This window comes from Kluyveromyces marxianus, chromosome 7 (assembly GCF_001417885.1).
Source record: "Kluyveromyces marxianus DMKU3-1042 DNA, complete genome, chromosome 7".
NCBI lineage: Eukaryota > Fungi > Ascomycota > Saccharomycetes > Saccharomycetales > Saccharomycetaceae > Kluyveromyces > Kluyveromyces marxianus.
Window position 1 is genome coordinate 391,764 of NC_036031.1, and position 17,620 is coordinate 409,383.

Here is a 17,620-nt window from a genome sequence, read left to right on the forward strand (position 1 = left end):
AGTCATGGGTACATAGCCCCGATAATCACAAATAAATAACAGTTAGAAGGCTGATTGGATGCAATCATATATATGGTGTGCTCCCCACTTGCCGTCTTAGCTATTTTTTTTCTATCCATCAACTCGTGCGTATACGTGTTTTATACTTATAACCTTGATTCGGGCTTTAAAAAAGGGCTTTTCAAATATTTAAAATAGAATATTATTATAAACGTTAATCGGAAAACCACAAACTGTAGAGTATAACCAAAAAGAAACCCTGGAAGTACAGCTGTAGAACTATCCACGTCTTTTCCCTCCCATCGTTAGGGTATACGTTCATACACTCCATAGTGGTTAAGACCCCCAATGTCATTTTCACCTCCTCCCGGTTCACAGCTTCCTAACAAGAATTTGAAATCAAGTCAGAACCCTACTAAGAATACCGATCGCGATTCTTTTGATTTACAGTTTGAGGATTCGTTAGACGCAGCATTTGAATCCTTACAAGTTCCCGAAGGTTCTCGTCAAAAGGATAATAATACTGCGTTCGAAGATTTCGAAATGAAATCCATGCATAGCGATCATCAAACAAGTATGTTGAATTCCGATGTAGATACCGCTCCATTAATAAACAATAGCAGCAATCCTGGAAGGCTCTCACTGCATAATGATAGAAATGCACAATATACTAATAACTCTATATGGTTAAAAGCTAAGAGCTGGTTTGAAAGTTCCTTTTCGGGATCTAAATCTAAACATTCCTCGCTGTCAGCGTACAATACAAGTAGTAGCACAACTAACACGACCAAGATTGAATTGAATGACCAAAACGTGGAAAGAGAAATACATCCCGCAACTACACCAATATATGATAGAAAAAAGTATCCATCGAATGTCGTGTCCAACGCCAAATACAACCCTTTCACATTTATACCCATCATATTATATGAACAGTTCAAATTCTTCTTCAATCTATATTTCCTTTTAGTGGCTCTATCACAGGCTATCCCACAACTCAGGATTGGTTATCTATCTTCCTATATTGTACCATTGGCATTCGTCCTAACGGTCACGATGTCTAAAGAAGCAATGGACGATATAAATAGAAGGAAAAGAGACAGGGAATCCAATAATGAGTTATACGAAGTGGTTAATAAGCCAGGACCAGTCCCATCGAAAGATTTGAAAGTTGGTGATATCATCAAATTAAAGAAAGGTTCCAGAGTTCCTGCGGATGTAGTCGTTTTACAAACAAATGAGCCTAATGGAGAATCATTCATTAAAACTGATCAATTGGATGGTGAAACTGATTGGAAGTTACGTCTTGCATGTCCACTGACCCAAACTCTAACTGAGAATGATATCTTCAATAATATAACTATTACTGCCTCAGCACCAGAACATTCTATTCACAAATTTAATGGAAAAATCACATACAAAGATTCAACATCTGCACCCTTAACAGTTGATAACACAATGTGGGAAAATACCGTTCTTGCCTCATCTGCAGCGTGTGTGTGTTGTGTTGTCTATACAGGACGTGACACTAGACAATCTATGAATACTACTAAATCCAGTGTTAAGACGGGTTTATTAGAACTAGAGATAAACGGACTTTCCAAAATCCTTTGCGCTTGTGTTTTTCTACTTTCCATTATATTAGTCGCGTTCGCTGGTTTTGACAACAAAGACTGGTACGTGGATATCATGAGATATTTGATTTTGTTCTCTACTATCATCCCTGTATCTTTAAGGGTCAATTTAGATCTTGGAAAATCTGTTTATGCATACAAAATTGAACATGACAAACAAATAAAGGACACGATTGTTAGAACGAGTACAATCCCAGAAGATTTGGGTCGTATTGAGTACCTACTAAGTGATAAGACAGGAACTCTTACTCAAAATGATATGCAATTGAAAAAGATTCATTTGGGTTCAGTCTCATATACTAATGAAACTATGGATATAGTCTCTAACTTTATCCAGAGCATGAATTCGAAGACCACCGTTAATACACCAGCCACTACAAGAAAAAGCATTTCTGAACGTGTAATTGATTTGGTCACAACATTGGCTATTTGTCACAATGTCACACCGACATTTGAAGATGGCGAATTAACTTACCAAGCGGCATCTCCAGATGAAATAGCCATTGTTAAATTTACAGAGTCGGTAGGATTATCCCTCTTCAAAAGGGATCGTAATTCCATATCTTTGTTTCATGATCATTCCGGGATGAAGTTAGAGTACGATATTAAAATGATTTTTCCATTTAATTCAGATTCTAAAAGAATGGGAGTCATCATATTTGATAAACAAAAGCAAGAGTACTGGTTTTTGCAAAAAGGTGCTGATACAGTGATGAGCACAATTGTTGTGAGAAACGACTGGTTGGATGAAGAAACAAGCAATATGGCTAGAGAAGGGTTGCGTACTTTAGTAATTGGACGTAAGAAGTTAACCTCCAATGTGTTCGAGCAATTTGAAAAAGAGTATTCAGAAGCATCCCTAACAATGATGAACCGTGAAGTTCATATGCAAAATGTTGTTAAGAAGTACTTAGAAAACGATTTGGAGCTACTTGGATTGACTGGTGTGGAGGATAAACTACAAAAAGACGTTAAGTCATCAATCGAACTGCTAAGAAATGCAGGGATTAAGATTTGGATGCTTACAGGTGATAAAGTTGAAACCGCAAGATGTGTATCGATTTCTGCGAAGTTGATTGCAAGAGGTCAATATGTCCACACTGTTACTAAAGTGAATAAACCAGAAGGAGCTTTGCGTCATCTTGAATATCTTCAAGTGAATCATAATTCATGTCTATTAATAGATGGGGAATCACTAGGTTTGTATCTTCAATATTACCCAGATGAATTTTTCGAAATTGTTGTGAACTTACCAACAGTTGTTGCATGTCGTTGTACTCCTCAACAAAAGGCAGATGTCGCATTATTTATTCGCCATGCTACTGGAAAGAGGGTCTGCTGTATTGGAGATGGTGGTAATGACGTTAGTATGATTCAAAGTGCTGATGTTGGTGTCGGTATAGTTGGTAAAGAAGGTAAGCAAGCATCTCTAGCTGCAGATTTTTCAATAACCCAATTCTGTCATTTGACGAAGTTACTATTATGGCACGGTAGAAATTCGTATAAGAGCTCTGCGAAGCTATCGCAATTCGTTATACATCGTGGTCTCATTATTTCTGTCTGTCAGGCAGTTTATTCCATTTGTTCAATGTTTGAACCATTGGCACTTTACAAAGGTTGGTTAATGGTTGGTTACGCTACATGCTATACTATGGCACCTGTTTTCTCGATGACTTTGGACCATGATATCGATGAATCATTAACTACGTTATACCCAGAACTTTATAAAGAGCTAACTCTTGGAAAATCACTTTCCTTCAAGACCTTTTTCGTTTGGGTAGCCCTTTCGGTATTCCAAGGATGTGTCATTCAGTTGGCATCGCAATCTTTTACTAGTTTAGACGAGTCCGACTTTACTAAAATGGTAGCTATCAGTTTCACTGCATTAGTTATGAATGAGTTAATCATGGTTGCTTTAGAGATCAACACTTGGAATAGAATAATGGTCATTACGGAAGTAGTTACTTTTATTGTTTACTTTGGTTCCATTCCATTCTTGGGAGAGTATTTCGATCTATCTTATGTCACGACCACGAAGTTCCCAGCAATGGTCTTGGTTATTTTGTTGATTTCTGTGGTGCCGGTATGGGCAACAAAAAGTATATATAGAAGACTCAACCCACCCAATTATGCGAAAGTTCAACAATTCTCCATGGTTTGAACAGGAGAATATTTCCCGTACTTATCGTTATAGATCTTTTTTTTTTATCTACATTCCGTTTATTCTATACCATTCATTATTAATTATTGTTATTATACCATTGTTATTATTATGTATCTATTATTTGGTCGTTAACCGTTAGTGTTTTTCATGTGCGATCTATGAGAAGACACCATAGATCTGTCATAAAAGTACATGCATACATAATACCAAAAGCAAATACTTAGTATTGCCGTGCTTAAAATCTATATGAGTAGCGTAGGGGGGTTCAATTGTTATCATCTGTAATTAGAAACTTGTATTTTTTCTTGGTTACTAAAACATCACTCAATGCATCATCATCAACAAACCACGCAACACGTCCAGCGGCTCCTTCATTGACAATACTACTAGGTAGTCCCTTTTCTGGTCTTTCCATAATAGTTTTAATAACTGGCGCCTTTGTGGCACCCTCCACGACGAAGGTAACTTGATGCGAATGGCAGATAACAGGAATGGTTAGCGATATTCTATTAGAGGGCCCACTTGGAGCATTTTCTACAGGAACAACCCAAGCGAATTTCTCACGTAAATTTTCCTGGAAGTTGGGGAACAAAGATGCAATATGACCGTCTGGCGCACAACCTAAAAGGAAAAGGTCGAACATTGGTAATTTTACACTGTCTCTACCCGCAAATTCTTTAATCAAAATTTTTTCGTAATGATCTGCACATTCTTGTGCATCGTTTATAAGCGATTCATCTATGTGGAAAATTCTTGGTGTTCCATACTTCTCAGTATCAATTAAGTCGAAGATATGTCTTTTGGCCTGTCCGTAATTGCTCTCATTTGATTCGAAAGGAACTAAACGCTCGTCTGCAAAATAAATATCCCACTTACCCCACTGAACATCTGTCCTCTTGAGCAACCCTTCATGTAGCACCTGGATTAGAGAACCACCAGAGATCGCAATCTTGAAGCGGCGTTCCTTAGGCTTTTTCAATTTCCCACCAGATGATCCGCCTCCGCTGCTGTTATTACGTATGCTTCTTGTAGAAGGAACCTTTTGCATTGAAGTAGCGCTTCTTACACTGCCCTGGCTCTGGTTGGAAATGTGTGTGCTGGACTGCCTGGCACTGGATGGCCCAGTAGCGATATCCTTGAGCGCCATGTTCTGTGAATGCACAACATGGTCTGCTACTGCCTCAGCAACACCCGCAAATTCTGGAAAGGCAAAGATCTTGGGTACTGTGGTCGTCATACTATCCCCGATTATTTTTCTTCTTTCTCAAAAATAAAGTAACCTACTAGCTCTCTATTCTGTCTCGTTATAATATATTATAATCTTCTACTAATCCGATCAGGTAATAGACACTCGCGCTCTCGTAAGGTTCCGTAAAATCAATCTTCTTAAACCAATCTCGATTCAAATCCACAGATAAGCGCAGAAAAACGAAAACCCTCAAAAAACTTCTTAATAACTACTCGTTGAAATAGCTCTTTCTCTCCAATTTGAAGTCCTGACGGATCCTTGACGACAGATTCGTTAATTACCTTGTTATTTAACCTCTCAAACACAGTAAATCTACTCCAATAAACCCCTTTCTTTTCCCCCTTCTTTTAGTAAGTAGCAAAACACTGCCAAATAGATGTTTCTATAATCTTCCTTTGTATTTTGTTTGTAAAACTATCAAACCGTGTTTCATGATATGGAGAACCCTGACGCGGCCCAGTCACATGATTCAATTTACGACGATCCAAAGCAAGACAGAGAGAGACGTTATAAGGGAATTCAGATTTTAATAAGCCTCCAAGTGACCGCGCAGAACTAGGAGAGATTATTAAAAGCATTGCTCTCATTTCATTCTTGGAATATATATTTACATATATAACTGTATTTGTAGTTCTATTTACAGGTGGAATGGGATTTTGCCGTACCTACTTCGTAAAAACCTGTAGCGCACTTTCTAATTTGGTGAACATCTCTTCCCACTCGCCTTCGCAGGTGCTTAAAACTGTGATAGCACCTCCGGCTCCAATCCTCCAATTTTTCCCCTCGTCGTACGAGTACATGCATCTGATGTTCACGGACCAGTCACCGTTCATGTTAGCTGACCAGTAACCAGTTACACCGGAGTAGACTCCACGAGTGGCGGCGCCGAATATTGGTTCTATGCGTTCTTGTAGAAGTTCTACTGTCTTCTTTTTAGGAGCACCGGTCATCGAACCAGGCGGTAAAGAATGCTTTAAAACGTCTAGTCCTGAATATGGGGAAGAGGCCATTTTGTGCCCCGAGACAACACTGACCAACTGATAAACGGTGGCATACTCCTCAACTGACATCATCTCATCGACAGTCACTTTGGGTAACACCTCATATAAATCATTTCTTATCAAGTCCAAAATCATTAGGTTTTCGCCAAACTCTTTTGGTGTCTTTAATATTGCAGTAGCTTTTTCCAGGTCCATATCAGGGCCCTTCTTGACAGTGCCCTTGATTGGCCTTAGTTCGCAGGTATCATTGGAGTACTTCAAAAATCTTTCTGGTGACGTTGAAATCAAACACAAGTCAAACCTATGTGGTTCCACATCATCAAACATGAAGAAGCTCGAAAATGGCGCAGGGTTTCTCTGGATCAAGGTCTGGAAAATTCTCCATGGCTCGATTACTTTGCTTGGTTTGATGTTTGTTTGCGTTGTCAAACAAACCTCATAACTATCACCTTGGTGCAAATACTTTTGAGACAGTTCAAATGCTTTCTCATATGCTTCTTGTTTTGGTAACGAAATATCATAGGAAACGTCTTCAGGAAGCTCCATAGGCCAAGCTAAGTCTTCTTTTGTTTCAATGGTTTGTTTAATTAAAGTGTTGATATCTGATGGGAATTCGCAGTTAAGTCCAATTGTGTACAGTTTCCCCTCCTTATGGTTAATCAAAATGCTGTTTTCCACAAAGCACAGCTTTGCATCTGGTCTTAATTTCTCTTGGGATTCAGAGACCGTAAACTGACCCATTTCATATCCCAAGATACCAACAAACCCACCAACAAATGGTAACTCAGGGTACTCTGATGGGCAACTTCTTGAATCCATGTATGTGCCAATTGTTTTCCAGAACTCATTTTTAGTTTCGGACACTACTGTCATTCTATCGTCTGTCTTCCCGGAAGATAAATAGTCATGGTATTCCTCAACTGTCAGGTCATCTTGTTGCCAGTTATGAATAGTAGTTTTGTCCAACTGTGCATAGTGCGTGAATACTTTGCTTTGCTTATTTGGTAGTGCAATGATAGACATCTCGCCACGATTTGGATTGATAGTAGAAGATGCTAATAAAAAGAAGGGGATCTTATTCTTTTCCAATGCTTCACATATCCGTAGCGTCACTTTTGGATCTTGATTGATTTCCATCGTATCAAAAGAAACAGTGCTTTTTGGACCAGCATTTGGAGTTTTCTTTACAATTGGTTCACGGTCAATCTTATGGCACAATATGGATAGTTTTTGCATGTCGCATTCGGAGTCATGATGAGAACCGCCTCTCATCACATCCTTCTGGTTATAGTTAGTCGCCAATTTAATAAAATTCTGGATTAATTTCCCACCAAGCTTCGAACAGCAAGATTCTGGGTGGTATTGGACCCCATACCATGGTTTTCCAGCAATCATTCCCGCCATTAAGACCTGCTTTCCTTCATCTAATGTGTACGCTAGTGGAACAATTTTATTACTACTTTCAGAATCGCAGATCACGTGGAGAGAGTGGTATCTCACAGAGTCAAAAGTACTTGGATATTCGGAGAAGAGCCCCTCAGTACCGGCACCACACTCCTTTACGTTGATTGGATACACCTGGCCATGTCTAATATTGTCCAATTGCTCAATTGTGGCACCATGAACGTGGCACATGACTTGGAACCCAAGGCAGATTCCTAAGATTGGAATCACCAAGTCATCATTGAATAAGGACGCAACAATTCCAACATCCGCTGGTCCATTCACAGGATTACCAGGTCCAGGTCCTACCACAATTGCATCAAAGAGCCTCAAAAACGGCTTGAGTTCTTCGTAGCTTGCAAATGTGTCGTTATGAATTGTCACCACCTCTATATCTTCTCGCTGCTCTTTAATTAGTTCAACAACATTGTACGTAAAGGAATCGTAAGAATCGATAAATAAGACGTAAAATGTCATGTTCAGATATTGTCGAACGTCGAACCTATTTCCTCCGCTGCTTTCCGCTTTATTGTCGATCCTAAACAATATACTTTCTCATATTTTGAGCTGTGCATGCCATAACTGTAGACAAGTCATCGCATCGAGTGGCTTTAATAATTTTTTTTTTTAGACAAAAGTTGACATAACCACTCTCTCGGACCCTAGAGATATAGCATCAACGGTTGAAAAAGCCGGTTCCCCAGGGCACTTTGTAGGAGTTTATTAGCTATTTGGGCACGTACTATGATAGAGGTTTTAGTAAACGATCGACTTGGTAAGAAAGTGTGTGTGAAATGCCTTGAGGAAGACACTATTGGTGAGTTTAAACAAGTGTTGAGTGTTCAACTTGGGACTGCGAGTGCTGCCAAGATCGTGTTGCAAAAAGGTGGTAGTGTATTGAAGGATCACATTACTCTGGAGGATTACGAAATTCATGACGGAACTAACCTCGAGTTGTACTATGTGTAATTAGCAAACAGCTTGATAAAAGGAAGTGTTTATATATTATGTATTAGTTCACATTAAATTTACGAAGCGAAATGGATAAAGAATGTTATAAAAAGTAGTCAATTTGTCTTTTCTGGGCGTACTTAGTTTGATGCTCGTCAGAGAAGACGTCAAATTGGGCACTACTCATACCATCTTCCTCGTCAAAGAAAGAGTGTAGTGTTTTGTCATTAAGCATTGGGTCTGTTAGTAGTTTGTTTTCTGGGGCCTCATCGAAAACGTTGAAGTAAAAATCCGTTGGTGAGTATAGCTCTAGTATAGAAGCCTTGTTACCACAACGGTAGCAGTAGTTAGGAGCAGACCATACAGTGGTAACTTTCCCTCCGAAATAGTCCTGATACCCTTCATTACAAAGTTGATGAGCTCGTAGCATCTTGGTGACACCATTGATGCTGAAAAACTTGTCCACTATAGCTCTGCCAAAAGTGTAACCTGCACCTCTCGGGGAAACTTTGAACTGCGAAGACGTAAACTCGTTCCTATCGTCTTCAGGATCTGACCACACTAAATCTGCCATCGCACCGTCGTGTGGAATTTCCCTAATTCTATCTATAATTCGTATCTGATCGATGGATTGTATATTAGGGGAAAGTCCACCATGAACGCAGAATATTGTGTCGTCAATGATACACGCAAGAACCAAATAATCAAAAAGATCAGTAAAATACTGCCATACCTGACTTCCTTCGCCAAACTTGTTCAGACACTCGGTGTAAAATCCATAGCTCTGGGTGATTTGCCTCGATTCGTGGTTGCCTCTAATTAAATGAATCCTGCTTGGATACCGCAATTTTAGTGTGATTAATAATGTAATAGTTTCCACACTGTACAAGCCTCGATCTACATAGTCCCCCAAAAACACATAGTTTGTTGACGGCAGTGGTCCACCAATGTGGAATATTTCTAGCAGATCGTGAAACTGTCCATGAATATCCCCCACCACAGTTACAGGAGTACTGATATGCACCACATTGGACTCCTTCACTAAAAGCTCTTTCAATTTAAAGCAAAGCGCTCGAATCGTCTCTGCAGGAAGGAGTTTGCCCTCATAGAGCTGTTCCAAACACCAATCAAGGTTCATCGGTCCTGGTTATGATATAGGTATATATGTGTTTATTTTGTCACCGATAGAAAACTACAGATTCCGCTAATATCCCTTAACCGGAAGTTCCTCTATAACAGACCCGAGTATAATACTTTATCTTCAAACACCTCTTTACTCCTCTGAAGTCCCCTATATCACCCACAATTCACATATACAATCACATTCTATTCTTAAGTGGCTAAATGTTTCATATACTTCATGAAGATTTCTTAGTTTTACAGGTAGAAAAATAAAGTGAAAAGAATTAAAGGTTTCTAAGTCTTCATAACTAGTAAAGAACGGTTGTTGAAGCTACAGAGGCTGTTGTTAAGAGTGATTTAAAAGGTGCAGAGAGTGTTTTTTAAGACTAGCAATGTCTGAGGACCAGGAGCATACCGACGAAGAGTATGTTCAAGAGCAGTTTCATGCATATTCTGCAAAAGTATCCGCGATGAAGGGGTGTCAACCATTTCCCAATGGAAGAGGGAGAAGCAGTTCACAGCTGAATTGGCCGGGGTCTGTTCCTTCTGTGACAAGCGATTCATCAAACGAAACGTTGAAAGTTAATACTAATATGGTGTCTGGTGGAGGGGCCAATATTGGACCTAGTTTTCTTAAGAAGACTCCGTCAGCGCATGCGGTTCCAACATCATCTAGTGCAAGCACGCAGTATCAGGCCGGGTTGCTTTCACCGTCATCCGCTAACTCTTCCGCTATTTCTTCGAGGAAACCTAGTACATCGGGTTCCTCTAGTGGACATACGCCTACAACTGCACAGATGAAGACTATTACATCCCCAAAACTCTCGGGAGCCCTTTCTTCACGATCTCGTTCTAGCTCATTGACTAGTAATAAGTTATTTGCATTAAACCAATCGAATGATTCATCTACTTCCACTAATTCGTTTCCAGTCCCTCCTATTGTTGCATCGTTAAACTCGCAAACAGCTAGTTCTGTGTCCGCATCCACATCGGTTGACCCTAACTACTCATCGCAACTTAATTCTTCAGCGCCAAACCTGACACCTACGCTATCTTCACCTTCTGTACGGTCACTGAGTAGTAATGCAACAGCTACCCTGAAATCCACTAAGCCATTACAGAAACAATATGTACTTAATGAACAAGTATATTTGAGTTCGATGAAAAACAAAGCGGTAGACGATTACTACACTAGGGGAATCACATCCTCAGGTAATGATGATGATGACGAATCAAAAGTTGACGGAGAAAACGATGATGCGGATGATGATCTCAATAGGATTAATGATAAAATGGATTCTGCTATTTTCGGTAATAATATAGCAACTAGTGCAGACAGAGATTTCCGTTCCATAGATGATGATGAATTAGTACTGATGAGTTACAAGATTCTTCTTGATAAAATGGAGTGGTTGCGTTCTGTGGACCCCAATAATAATATTGGAAATACTCTCAATATTTTGCACAAATCTGAACGCTCGCGAAACGGTTCTGTCGATGAAGAAGGTTTATCTTACATTGAAACCCAACTTATAATGGAACAATTATCCAACAATCCGCTCGTAAGGGAACGTCTTGAATGGCAAACTATGCTTTCTAGTGTTCTAAAAGGTGATATCGTGAGAAGTGAAAAAACAAAACTTGCTAATAAGAAACCCGATGAAATCTTACTGGATCATAACGATTTGATATGGTTAGAACTCAAAGCCTGGTTAAACGGAAGAACTGTTGAAGATCAGAGGGAATCCCTAGAATACTCTAGAAGCACTAGTGATGAGGTATTCGATGAGATATTGAACTACAAAAATAATATAGAGAACGACCCGGATGCAGTCATTCAAGAGATTAAAACTCTTTTGCAGAAATATTATAGAGTTGTCGGATATTGGAAGAATGTTGCCAATATGAATATGGAAAAGCCTGTCACAAAGACAACTAACTTCATCAGTCGGATCGAAACCTTCAACTCACTCATTAATTCATATGATAGTCTTCAGTACGAAATCGATGCTTTGAAACTTTGGACCCAAAACGATGATTTAGATGTCACCTTCACTAAAGATACATTAGACAATGATGGGATATTTATGAATGATCGTTCATTCGCCGAACAAATCATGAAGGAGAAAGACATTGAAGCAATTTTTCAGAAGAAGATCTTTTTCAAGCATGCCCCCTGGATGTTCAAAAGTAAATTAATATTTCTAAAGCAACGGAATTTTATTGATGAAATGAATCTTCCTTTACCTGTTGATAAAATTCACAGTCTTCTCACATTTCCTTTGCGCTTGATCCAAGAAATCATTTCGATCAGATTGGAATATGCAAGAAAGCTTAAGAAGCCTACCATGATGATGATAGATCAAATGATATACGACTTTAGCACCTACATTAAGTTGTCGGTACAGATCAAACATACACTTATAGAATACCGATCTGGTTGGGAAATAGGAATTGAGATAAGTGATTCCTTTGACGCAAAGGTTGTAGAAGCAATCGAATTTTTGTTCAAACTTCTGCATTTGAAATTGATTGATAGTTCGAAGAACTCCTTTAGGACTTTTAAGGAGCCTGATATTCTATTCTCGCATTGGGAGAACCTAAAAAACGTTGGATGTTACATTTCTGGAGCAAGCAGGGTGGTAGCTGAAGGGTTTGTGAACATAACAATTAGATTGTTGAATCGGTTGTATTTGTACATCGTCGAGCAACAAAAGCAGAAAAATGAATTTGAATCAGCCTCTCAAGCTAGGAAATGGATCCTTGGTGTCATTGAAAACATTGGTGCATTCAAAAGAAAAACTAACAGATTTGCCAACGTTTTAACAAAGGCGTTCCAGAATTCAGTGTTGTATAATATCAACGACCATGCTCTTTTATTAGAGAGATTGAAGGACAGTGGCCACTTTTTGATCTATACCGGTGGGGTTCTTGAAGAAAATGGTTATTATCTAATCGCCAGCGAAGAACTCTTGGGATGTTCTGATGAAGATATTTTAGATATCATTAAATCTACCAAAATTGGTTCAGACTTAATACCTAAAGTGGAAATCAATAACAGTTTGGCAATCTATAACCCTCCAGCGGATCTTTCATTACCAGAAGCAATGTTTGTACAAGAAGAAAGACGAGATGGTGTACTTTACTATCATCTAAAGCAAGACGATGTAAATCATAGAATTGGTAGTCGTGGTAAAACTATATCTGGACCTCATAATGATGAAACCGAAGAGCTGGTACAGTTAGAAAACAAGTTAAAAAAGCTTGGCTACATTCTAGTATTTTGTCCAAAAAAACCAATGATATGGAATGGAGAAATGTACAATCTAACTACTGAGAATCCACTATCAATTGAGGAATTCAATATTAACATTGCTCCAGATACCATAGTAATGCTAAACCAGGGATCAACATATGCTTTAGATTATCAGGTTGACAGGTTCCAAAGCTTTGTCGGTGATTCAGTTGCCATTAGAGAGAAGCGCTGCGCAATTAATGAAATTGAAACATCGCTTCAGCGGATCAACAGGTCCTTCTTTAGAATGACATACGCCGCCTTGGCAAATTTCGAAAAAGTACAAAAGAATATTTCAGCGCATACATCTGAAGTGAATTTCTTCAACATTGCTTATCTCTTTATTAAAAACTTTGCAAAAAGCTTCCTTCTTTTAAACGTAGCTACTCCAGAAACTAAGGCTATCATCATACGATTAATGATGCGTATGAGCATAGACTGGTTAGGCTTTATTTTAGATGAATGCGATCCAACAAATCCAGAGACATTTAGATGGTGCGTTCCTGCTATGGAATTTGCGATGCAAATGACAAATGGGTGGAACATCATGAGTATTAACGAAAAAGATTTCAAAATCTTGAAGGAGAGGATTGCCGGCTGTATGTCGCTATTAGTGTCACACTTTGATATCACTGGTGCCAGATCACGGGAGGCAGAACGTATAAATGCCCAACAATCGAGGCCTAATCTTGATATTGATGACGCAGATGATGATATGATTTTGGCCGTTAATTCTGAGATGCGTATGAACGCAATTTCTGATATGGAAAAAGAGTTGAAGGTCAAAAGACATTATTCGGTTGGTAAAGTCATTGATGACACTGATAACGAGAGTAAGTTCTTAAAATCATTGGCATCTTCTATTTCAAATCTTTCTATCAGATGGCAGAAGCGTAGTTTCATTGGCAGTGGTAGTTTCGGAACAGTTTACTCTGCCATAAACTTAGACACAGGTGATATTCTAGCAGTTAAGGAAATCAAAATCCAAGATTCAAAGGCCATGAAACAGATTTTCCCTTCACTTAAGGAAGAGATGCGTGTTATGGAAATATTGAATCATCCTAACATCGTGCAATATTATGGTGTTGAAGTCCATCGAGACAAAGTTAATATCTTCATGGAATTCTGCGAAGGTTCTTCGTTGGCAAGTCTCCTAGAACACGGTAGAATTGAAGACGAAATGGTAACTCAAGTTTATACCTTGCAGTTACTTGAAGGCCTAGCATGTTTGCATCAATCTGGTGTTGTACATCGTGATATAAAACCGGAAAATATATTATTGGATGGAAACGGTGTTATCAAGTATGTTGACTTCGGTGCAGCAAAACTTATAGCAAAGAATGGTTCCAGGAGGTTATCACTAGACTCAAACAAACAAGGCGCCGGAGGAAAAGACATGATTGGAACACCAATGTACATGGCCCCCGAAACTGTTACTGGTCAAGGTCACGGCAAATTCGGATCGGACGATATTTGGTCGCTTGGCTGTGTTGTGCTCGAAATGGTTACCGGAAGAAGGCCATGGGCGAATTTGGATAACGAGTGGGCAATCATGTACCATGTTGCAGCAGGTCATCTTCCACAATTCCCTTCTAAGTCTGAGATCTCATCTGCGGGCAGAAAGTTTTTGAGTAGATGTTTAATACAAGACGCTAACAAAAGAGCCACAGCTTTGGAACTATTACTTGATCCGTGGATAGCTCAAATTCGTACTATCGCATTCGGCGGTGACAGTGATGTCACAATATCCGAACAGTAAACCGTAACCAACTAGTAATACTTAAATTATAAACCAGAACTTGTAACACTATTACGTTGTAATATGATATGTAAAAATACTGGCAAACTCTTAATAAAATATATATGTAGATGTATATATGTATAGCGGTTGTTAACTATGCTTGTTTTTTTCAGTCTGGAATCTTGTCTAATATCAATCTATATCTTCTAGTTAGCATGTCCTCTTTGTCGATTTACAATTTATGATTACCCGGATATATGACACCAAAAGAAATTTTCTGTTCGAAAATTCTTTTTGAGATGCGATGAGCATGCGATGAGCTTTTCTTAATAGTAAGAAACATAAAGAGTACAAGCGGAGTATCTTGCTTGGGCTTGCATAAAAGCTTTAGTCGCTTTAATAGATTGAATTTATTATAAAGGTTACTTACCATACAATAAAGGACCTTATCAGTATCGGCCAAATATTTGCGGTTCCTTCGGTAGATACAAATTATACAATAATAAAATAAAACAATGGCTACCTTATTACCTCCGCCATCTAAGAAGCAAAGAAGAGAAGCTCAGACTGAACGTGAAGTGGACTTAATTCCTAAGGATTTGCCCAATGTCCTCATTAAGTTCCAGGCATTTGACAGCGGTGAAACTGTGGGCGGATCTCTAAGAGTTCCGGGTGCTATCACAGAGAAGCAACTAGAAGAGTTACTCAATCAGTTGAATGGGGACACTGATGAACCTGTTCCATATACCTTTGGATGTTTAGTCAATAACAAAAGCAAGAATGGAGAGGAAGAGATGGTAGATATTAGGGATAATTTGTACCAGTCCATTTTGAAACCCGGTTTGAAGTCCACAGAAGATTTCCTAACACTAGTGTATACCCCAAGAGCTATTTTCAAAGTTAAGCCCGTGACCAGATCATCATCTGCGATTGCTGGGCATGGTTCTACAATTTTATGCTCATCATTTGCTCCTCACACAAGTTCTAGAATGGTTACAGGTGCTGGTGATAACACTGCATGCATCTGGGATTGTGATACTCAAACCCGTATGGCTACGTTGCAAGGTCATCATAACTGGGTTTTATGTTGTTCTTGGTCGCCGGATGGTGAATTGATCGCAACAGGATCTATGGATAATACTATCAGACTTTGGGAGTCACAAAAGGGTAAACCATATGGTGATGCATTAAGAGGACACAGTAAATGGATCACATCCCTATCTTGGGAACCAATCCATCTAGTGAAACCGGGTGATAAACCCAGATTAGCGACAGCATCAAAGGACGGTACCATTAAGATCTGGGATACTACCAGGAGAGTTTGTCTCTTAACACTAAGTGGCCATGCCTCTTCAGTGTCTTGCATAAAATGGGGTGGTAGAAATGTTTTATATAGTGGTTCGCATGATAAGACTATCAGATGTTGGGATATGAACCTCAACGGAAAATGCATTAACATTCTAAAATCACATGCACACTGGGTCAACCATTTATCGTTGTCTACCGATTATGCTTTGAGAGTTGGTGCCTTTGACCATAAGGGTGAAAAGCCAGTCTCAGCCGAAGAAGCTCAACAGAAGGCGCTCAAAAACTACGAAAAGGTCGCAAAGAAAAATGGTGAACTCGAAGAACTAATGGTCACAGCCAGTGACGATTTCACAATGTACCTATGGAACCCACTAAAAGCTACGAAACCAATCACTAGAATGACTGGTCATCAAAAGCTAGTCAACCATGTCGCATTTTCGCCAGACGGTCGTTACATCGTTTCCGCATCCTTTGACAACTCCATCAAATTGTGGAACGGTAGGGACGGTAAATTTATATCGACTTTTAGAGGTCATGTTGCAAGTGTCTACCAAGTCGCATGGTCAAGTGATTGCAGACTTCTAGTCTCGTGTTCAAAGGATACTACTTTAAAGGTTTGGGACGTCAAGACAAGAAAACTCTCTGTAGATCTCCCAGGCCATCAAGATGAAGTATATACCGTTGACTGGTCTGTTGATGGTAAGCGTGTATGTAGTGGTGGTAAAGACAAGATGGTGAGGATCTGGACTCATTGATTGGCTCCCAGAACGACACTTATACCTTGTGTACTATGTAACTATTACCGTAGATTCCTATTTTAAATATGTGGTGGTTGGGTGTAAATTCAGTGCTCTATCCAATAATCGAAAATTTTGAAAAGTTTGAAATTGTAACAGTTATCACATAAAGAAGTAAAAGCATAACGGAAGATTAGGATAGTAAGTAGTTCATTAGTATTGGAGCTAGTTAAAACGTGTAGATAGTTGTTTCTTTGGTGTTTACGGAATTTTATTTTTCCCCATTTATCGCTGAATAACAAGAGTGAATCGAAAGCGATGCTTACCAGATTATCAAGAAATTTTATTCAAAAAGGTCCTAGACCACTTTGGGCTTGTGCTCGTCTACAATCCACGCAATCTCAACAACCACAATCTACCGTTTCATCTGATACACAAGCAGAATTTTTAGATGAGCTTAAACATGAAATGGATAAGCTTGGGCCATTGTCTGACAGTGAATTACAAGAGTTAGAAGCATTTGCTGGTCATCACGATGAATTCACGGTTTTCCCAAAGATCCATGAAGTAAAACCGGAAGAAGTAGTGGGATTCGTGCCATTTGGCAAGAATACATACTTTGTACAGAGAAGTGCGACCGGTAACTTACCAGTATATACTGATTACAAGAATGGTAACAAACTTGTAACTGAAATAAGAAAGATTCAAGGTGATCCAGTGCAATTGAGAAACGATCTACAAGAAAGATTGCCATTTATTGCAAAGAAGTACTGGAAGGTTTCGATTTATTCAAAGAAAATCTTCATTCAAGGGGACGCTACCAAGCATGTTAAGAAGGTTTTGGCAACAACTTTTTAAAAGTGAATTTCATTATTCTATGAAAAACGTCTGTATATAGTATAGTAGAGTATAAAGTTGTTAAATCGAATTGAATTTAACGAACCTCGGAGAGCCATTTATGACATTTTTATAACA

At 39.0% G+C, this 17,620-nt stretch overlaps 8 protein-coding genes across 8 annotated transcripts; 5 read left to right on the forward strand and 3 right to left on the reverse strand.

The window, feature by feature from the left end:
• Positions 1-348: 348 nt before the first annotated feature.
• On the forward strand, positions 349-3,795 carry NEO1 (aminophospholipid-translocating P4-type ATPase NEO1; the record flags this gene model as incomplete). The annotated part of the gene is made up of 1 exon (XM_022821443.1): positions 349-3,795. One exon carries the CDS (start codon positions 349-351, stop codon positions 3,793-3,795), a length of 3,447 nt encoding a protein of 1,148 aa, XP_022677804.1.
• Positions 3,796-4,063: 268 nt separating this feature from the next.
• Positions 4,064-5,035, reverse strand: SOL1 (Sol1p; the record flags this gene model as incomplete). Its single annotated transcript, XM_022821444.1, has 1 exon — positions 4,064-5,035. One exon carries the CDS (start codon positions 5,033-5,035, stop codon positions 4,064-4,066), a length of 972 nt encoding a protein of 323 aa, XP_022677805.1.
• A 677-nt stretch (positions 5,036-5,712) lies between these two features.
• On the reverse strand, positions 5,713-7,968 carry ABZ1 (4-amino-4-deoxychorismate synthase; the record flags this gene model as incomplete). Its single annotated transcript, XM_022821445.1, has 1 exon — positions 5,713-7,968. The coding sequence occupies one exon, from the start codon at positions 7,966-7,968 to the stop codon at positions 5,713-5,715; it is 2,256 nt and encodes a 751-aa protein (XP_022677806.1).
• Positions 7,969-8,235: 267 nt separating this feature from the next.
• On the forward strand, positions 8,236-8,460 carry HUB1 (ubiquitin-like protein HUB1; the record flags this gene model as incomplete). Its single annotated transcript, XM_022821446.1, has 1 exon — positions 8,236-8,460. The coding sequence occupies one exon, from the start codon at positions 8,236-8,238 to the stop codon at positions 8,458-8,460; it is 225 nt and encodes a 74-aa protein (XP_022677807.1).
• Positions 8,461-8,545: 85 nt separating this feature from the next.
• On the reverse strand, positions 8,546-9,580 carry PPG1 (putative serine/threonine-protein kinase PPG1; the record flags this gene model as incomplete). Its single annotated transcript, XM_022821447.1, has 1 exon — positions 8,546-9,580. One exon carries the CDS (start codon positions 9,578-9,580, stop codon positions 8,546-8,548), a length of 1,035 nt encoding a protein of 344 aa, XP_022677808.1.
• A 376-nt stretch (positions 9,581-9,956) lies between these two features.
• SSK2 (MAP kinase kinase kinase SSK2) lies at positions 9,957-14,618 on the forward strand (the record flags this gene model as incomplete). The annotated part of the gene is made up of 1 exon (XM_022821448.1): positions 9,957-14,618. The coding sequence occupies one exon, from the start codon at positions 9,957-9,959 to the stop codon at positions 14,616-14,618; it is 4,662 nt and encodes a 1,553-aa protein (XP_022677809.1).
• Positions 14,619-15,115: 497 nt separating this feature from the next.
• On the forward strand, positions 15,116-16,663 carry RSA4 (Rsa4p; the record flags this gene model as incomplete). The annotated part of the gene is made up of 1 exon (XM_022821449.1): positions 15,116-16,663. One exon carries the CDS (start codon positions 15,116-15,118, stop codon positions 16,661-16,663), a length of 1,548 nt encoding a protein of 515 aa, XP_022677810.1.
• A 300-nt stretch (positions 16,664-16,963) lies between these two features.
• IMG2 (mitochondrial 54S ribosomal protein mL49) lies at positions 16,964-17,503 on the forward strand (the record flags this gene model as incomplete). The annotated part of the gene is made up of 1 exon (XM_022821450.1): positions 16,964-17,503. The coding sequence occupies one exon, from the start codon at positions 16,964-16,966 to the stop codon at positions 17,501-17,503; it is 540 nt and encodes a 179-aa protein (XP_022677811.1).
• Positions 17,504-17,620: the final 117 nt, after the last annotated feature.